Source organism: Notolabrus celidotus, chromosome 21 (assembly GCF_009762535.1).
Source record: "Notolabrus celidotus isolate fNotCel1 chromosome 21, fNotCel1.pri, whole genome shotgun sequence".
Taxonomy (NCBI): domain Eukaryota; kingdom Metazoa; phylum Chordata; class Actinopteri; order Labriformes; family Labridae; genus Notolabrus; species Notolabrus celidotus.
Window position 1 is genome coordinate 19,582,301 of NC_048292.1, and position 6,000 is coordinate 19,588,300.

The following is a 6,000-nucleotide window of genomic DNA, read 5'->3' on the forward strand; positions in this document are numbered from 1 at the left end:
AAACTCTGTTATGATGTTTAGAATAATTTATTATAATTTCTAACACAAACATCAGTGATATCCTGTATCTAAAACACTTTATTTTTATATTTAATGCATTAATTAAAGATCCACCTGAAAAAATGACAGGGTAAGATCATCATACATGTTAGATTATAATGTGAAATAACAGAAATATTAATGACTGTTTTAACTCAAACATGGACCCAGATGTCTGAACAGAAATCTTGTGCTGAAATTTAACTGAGACAAAATTTTCAGTCTGCATTAATTTATTAAAACGTTCTTCAGTTTTTTTCTCATGTGTTAGATTATTTGATTGAATTATTTATTCAAAATACAAAAATGAAAACAAAAGGGGACAAGGCGTTCGCAGTGAGGGGTCCGACACTCTGAAACCATCTGCCCGAGGAGATCAGGTCTGCTGAGTCAGGGAGCTCTTTTAAATCTCTTCTGAAGACAAACTTTTATCACAGAGCCTTTCCTGATTTTATCTGAATTTTATTTTGTTTTATTTTATTTCAACCGTCTTAAGACATATATTTTGAAAATAATTGTATTCTTTACAGAGTTATTTTAGGGGAATTTTATGTATTTTAAAATCAGTTTTATTTCTTTATCTTGACTTGTGTGTTTTTTATTTTGCTGCACTTAGTAACTTGTTTTACAAATAAAACTATTATTATTAAATTGTATTTAATGAAATACAAAACAACAACAACAACCTGATATCTGCGTCATATATCATCCATATACCTGCGCTCATCATCATCACCATCATCAGCTGTAAACTCTTCATCCTCCTCCTCTTCCTCAGCTCACCTTCCCCAAAGCCAAACTGCTGCTGATGTCCAACAAACAGGAGGAGCTCAACGACTGGTACCAGAGCCTGAGCTCTGCTGTCAGGTGTGAACACACACACACACTCACACTAACACTCACACTCACACTCACACTCACACTCACACTCACACTAATACTCACGCACACAAACACACAAACACTCTCACACACTCAGTACCTGTGATCACCTGTGTGTGTATCAATCCTCTGAGAGTCTCAGTGAGTCCTGGTCTCTGAGGGACCCTGTAAACTCTGAACTGATGAAGTTCAAACAAAGAGAGATTAATTAAAGTTTAAATATTCAGACCTCAGTTCATGAGTTTGAATCTGTCCTCTGATTGGACGAGCTGAAGTCAAGGACTGCGCGTCATCAGAGCGAAGACAGAGACTGCACCTCTGGAGAACTCTGACAGACTCACACTCTGGACCGTCGGACCCTCAGATCTTCGGCACTCATGAACCCTCCCCTTCAGACCCTCAGAAACCCCTCCCCTTAAAGACCCCTCAGTCCCTCAGAGGAGGGTCCAGGTCAGACCTGCTGAGGGTCATGACCCCGCTGAGCCCGCACAGGCTAATTAGTTTACCACTGTGTCAGAGAGCTCAGACCACCTTTGTGTGTGTGTGTGTGTGTGTGTGTGTGTGTGTGTGTGTGTGAGAGAGAGAGAGAGAGAGAGAGAGAGAGAGAGAGAGAGAGAGAGAGAGAGAGAGAGAGAGAGAGAGAGAGAGAGAGAGAGAGAGAGAGAGAGAGAGAGAGAGAGAGAGAGAGAGAGAGAGAGAGAGAGAGAGAGAGAGAGAGAGAGAGAGAGAGAGAGACGGCTGTAGACTCGGGGGAGTGTAATTATCTGTGAGGAGAGGAGCAGGGGTCAGCACCACTCACACCATGAGTAGGTGGGGTCTACACACACACACACACACACACACTCACACTCACACACACACACACACACACACACACACACACACACACACACACACACACACACACACACACACACACACACACACAGAGGGCTGAATTATTGATTGAAGAGAGACACTGCAGGGTGATGTCTCTGAGTCATTATCAAAAATAGATGATTTCTGTCATCACATCAGATTCATGTTTACTGATTCTGATACACACACACACACACACACACACACACACACACACACACACACACGCTCACGCTCCTCTCATCAGGCTGACCCCTGAGTATGAAGCTGGGACATGAGGAGTGTGTAGCTGGTCCTGGTCTCTATGACGTCACGATGACATCAGGCCCAGTCTAGATCTTTTACCTTTCCCAGAAAAATCTCAGCGAAGAGCCGTGGACTCACGTTAGACCAGGTCTTGAGTCTTGAGCCTCAGATACAGAAAGTTGATTCTGTTTTTATCAGCTCAGAAACATTTGGAAGTTAGAGTCCATCATGTCATCAAAACTCATTCACGCTTTTATTTCCTCCTGCCTCGACGACTGTGACTCACTGTTCACCTGTCTGAACCACAAATCACTCCCACGCCTTCAGACAGGAAAACACAGCAGCTCGTCTTTTAACAGGAATTAAAACTTGGCATCTCTACACTGAGTCCCTGCTGTTTTAGGATCGATTTTAATATACTTTTAATCACATTTAAAGCACAACATAGACTCGCCCCTCAGTAAATGTCTGAGCTTTTATTCCCCATGAACCAGGATCAGTCTAAGATCCTCTCTCAGAGCTCTGCTAGCTGTTCCACGGTCTAGAATAAAAGCTAAAGGGGAAAGGGCCCCCCGACTGTGGACCAGCCTGCCAGAGGAAACCAGACTCACAGAGTCAGTCCCTCATTTTATTTCACTACTCAACACACACCTTTATAATACAGCTTTAGTGAAGTTATTCAAATGTTTAACGTTTCAACCTCTCTACTTTCACAGTCAGTCTGCTTTTATTGTTTTTATTGTTTTTGTGAAGCACTTTGTTACTTGTATTGAAAGTGCTTCACAAATAAAAGTATTATAAACATACTTTGATCTGTGTGTGTGTGTGTGTGTGTGTGTGTGTGTGTGTGTGTGTGTGTGTGTGTGTGTGTGTGTGTGTGTGTGTGTGTGTGTGTGTGTGTGTGTGTGTGTGTGTGTGTGTGTGTGTGTGTGTGTGTGTGTGTGTGTGTGTGTGTGTTTCACAGGAAGCTGCAGAATAAAAGTGATGATCTGAGTAGGAGACCTCTGCACTCCGAGAGAGAGAGCAACAACAGGAAGAGGAACATGGTGACACACACACACACACACACACACACACACACACACACACACACACACACACACACACACACACACACAGATAACAGATAGTGTCTGTTATTAATCAGATCATTGATCAATGATTAAAATAATCAGTGTTTCATGTCTCTGTGTTCTCATTTAAAGACGTCCTGTCCTGTCACATAGCTTCCTCTCTGTGAGACGTTCACTGAGATTATAATCCAGATTATTCAGAAGATGTTTACACGTGGTTCCTCTCTCAGTCTTCAGAGATCAGCTGTTTTAATAAAGTGTGTTATGATGGAACATGAGGGTGTGACGATGATGATGATGATGTTCATCGACCTCTGTCTCCTGATGAAGCTTGCAGCTTTCATCCATTAAACAGGTTCACATGAACATCTCCTCTTCCTCTCTTCAGATGAGCTCTGACAGCACTGAGCACGCTCAGAGCTCTGCAGCAGAGTGGGAGAGCAGCGCCCCCAAGAGGCTGAAGCCGTCTGATGCTGCTGAGGACAGGTCAATTTTTTTTATGCTCCTTTAATCTCAGTTTATCAGTTATAATTAAAATCATGTTAGTGTTTATATTTGAAGACAGATCCATGTCTCTCTGACTCTCTGTGTCTCTGACTCTCTGGGTCTCTGACTCTTTGTGTCTCTGCAGTGCCGAGCCGTCCTCGTCCAGCTGTGTGATCCTCTGATGAGAGCCGTCTCCTCCTGCAGAGTCCGAGTCTCTCTGAGAGTCTCTGACCTGTGGACCCCCCCCTCCCCCTGCAGCGTCCCGTCTGTGCCTTTATTCATGATTATTACGAACAGCAGCTTCTGCTCCTCATGTGCAATATAAACTTTATTTAACTGCTGCGTCAGAAACCAAAGACCTGACACTAACTTTGAGCCGGCTGCTGCTGCAGAGCTTTAAATACTAACTACTGAATACTTCCAGTCTGCACCTGAATGCAACACGATGCATTGACAGGCAGCCTGTAGAGAGGGACATTGTGTTAGGAGGAGTGGTGCATTCAGGGACCAGTGTAGAGATGAGGAGAGTCAGACTGACCTGAAGCTGAACTCTCAGACTGAAACTTGAACTGGCTGAGTCTGATTTAAACTCTGTGATGACGAAGTTAAACTGATGATCATGAAGAGTCTGAGGAAACACAGGTTCATGATGTCAGCGCTCACAGAGAGGGTTAAATCCCTGAACCATCACTCCTCCAAACAAACAAACGTCACTCAGTGTATCTATTACCTGTTTTTATCTCTGTTAATCTGAGCGTTCAGTAGGATTGATTGATTATCAGTCAGTGATCAAACTGTTATTTGATTAGTTGATGATGAACTCTGGGAAATGTTTATTATCTTTAATCTTCAGATTAATGTTTCATCACGCTTCCTGTATTTTATCGACTCTGTAACTTTTATATTCTACGATTTTAAACAAAATTATTTTAACTTTTTTATCTGAAGGCAGGAAAAAAAATCAAGAGATGAGAAAACAACGAGTTACAAATAAAACTTTAAAGAAGATTCTGTGTTTTTATTTTATTATTTCACTTTTAATTGTATTTATTTCTAACAAACTGAAGATTTAAAATGTTTTTTATTTTGAACATTTTTAACTTTATTTTTGAAACACTAACATTTAAGGAGGAGCAGAGAGAGGGAAATTATATTTCATTAAGAAACTCAAAAATGTTTCTTATTATTATTATTATTATATCATTATTATTTTTTATTTCTTATCTCATTCTTATTTTTTTGTTAGAATATTTTTGTTCATGAAAATTGATTATCAGGTGTGTGTATGTGTGACAGAGTGTGTGTGAGTGTGTGAGGTGTGTTTGAGACATCAGACCGTCCCTGAAGAACATCTCCTGACGTCAGAAGGATAAATAAAACCTGAAACACTCTGGACTCTGGGTTTGGTCTCTGCTCTTGGTCTCTTGGTTTGGTCTCTGGTCCTGGTCTCTGGTTATCCGTCCCCCCGTCTCTCTGTCCGATCTGACACCGATGAAGACGTTTTAAATTTTCATCTCTTCTACTCCAGCTGCAGACAGAGCGAGTGATGACTTTCTATTTCAGAGTTCAGGAGATGAAGCTCCGTTCATCAGAGACAGAGATGGACGATCAGCTAATCCGAACCAGCTCGGCATGTTTTAGTCTGCAATACCGCTCTGTGAACACTAGAGGGAGACAAACACTCCTCTGATCCTTAGCTCTGTCTGCACAGTCACAGCTGTATGTTTGACCTTTGACCCTGGCAGAGGAGGTGGAGACGTGAGGTGGAGACGTGAGGTGGAGACGTCCTGCTCTCCGTTCAGCCTGCGCTCGCTTAAGTCACGTGTGAGAGAGAGGCACGTTTCTCCTCTCTGATACATGATCTCAGCTCTATGATCCTCCTGCAGCTGAACCCTTCATCCTCATCCTTACCTGCATCTTCATCTACATCCTCATCCTCGGCTCTGATGTATTTTCCCTGTGATGTGTGACCGATGTGAATGAACACAATCTGCTTCTGCTCTCCATACTGGGTGAAGTTTAGATGTTAAGTTCTGGAGGAATGAAACAGACGCGTCCGAGTTTATCTGAGCATCAAAGTGTTTCCTAACGTGATGAAGAGGAGGAGGAGGAGGAGGAGGGTGAAATAGGGTCTATTCTGAGAGCGAATCGTCTCATATATAACCCTCATTAAAAATCTATAGCTGCTTAAAGACTCTTCCTCCTCCTCCTCACCGAGTCTCTCTGACGGAGGAGAAATGATCACTAACGAGCCGTTAGGACGATGATGGAGCGATGACACGTCATGAAAATCCTCCAATCACAGCTCAGTTAAGTGAAAACAGGATCCAGATTACTGAGTCTATGTTGAGTTTAATCAGATCTATAATCCACATGTTGAGAGAGGCGGTCCCTCTCTGAGACCCACAGAGGTCAT

General features: G+C 42.4%; 1 protein-coding gene across 1 annotated transcript in view; it reads left to right on the forward strand.

Annotated features, from left to right (window-relative positions):
• arhgef39 (Rho guanine nucleotide exchange factor (GEF) 39) overlaps window positions 1–4,592 on the forward strand; it is a 47,490-nt gene extending 42,898 nt beyond the window's left edge. Inside the window, exons 9-12 of the mRNA XM_034673399.1 lie at window positions 818–906; window positions 2,990–3,071; window positions 3,487–3,584; window positions 3,730–4,592. Of these exons, the coding sequence (XP_034529290.1) occupies window positions 818–906; window positions 2,990–3,071; window positions 3,487–3,584; window positions 3,730–3,766 (306 nt within the window). The 3' untranslated portion in view covers window positions 3,767–4,592. The remainder of the gene's footprint in view (window positions 1–817; window positions 907–2,989; window positions 3,072–3,486; window positions 3,585–3,729) is intronic.
• Window positions 4,593–6,000: the final 1,408 nt, after the last annotated feature.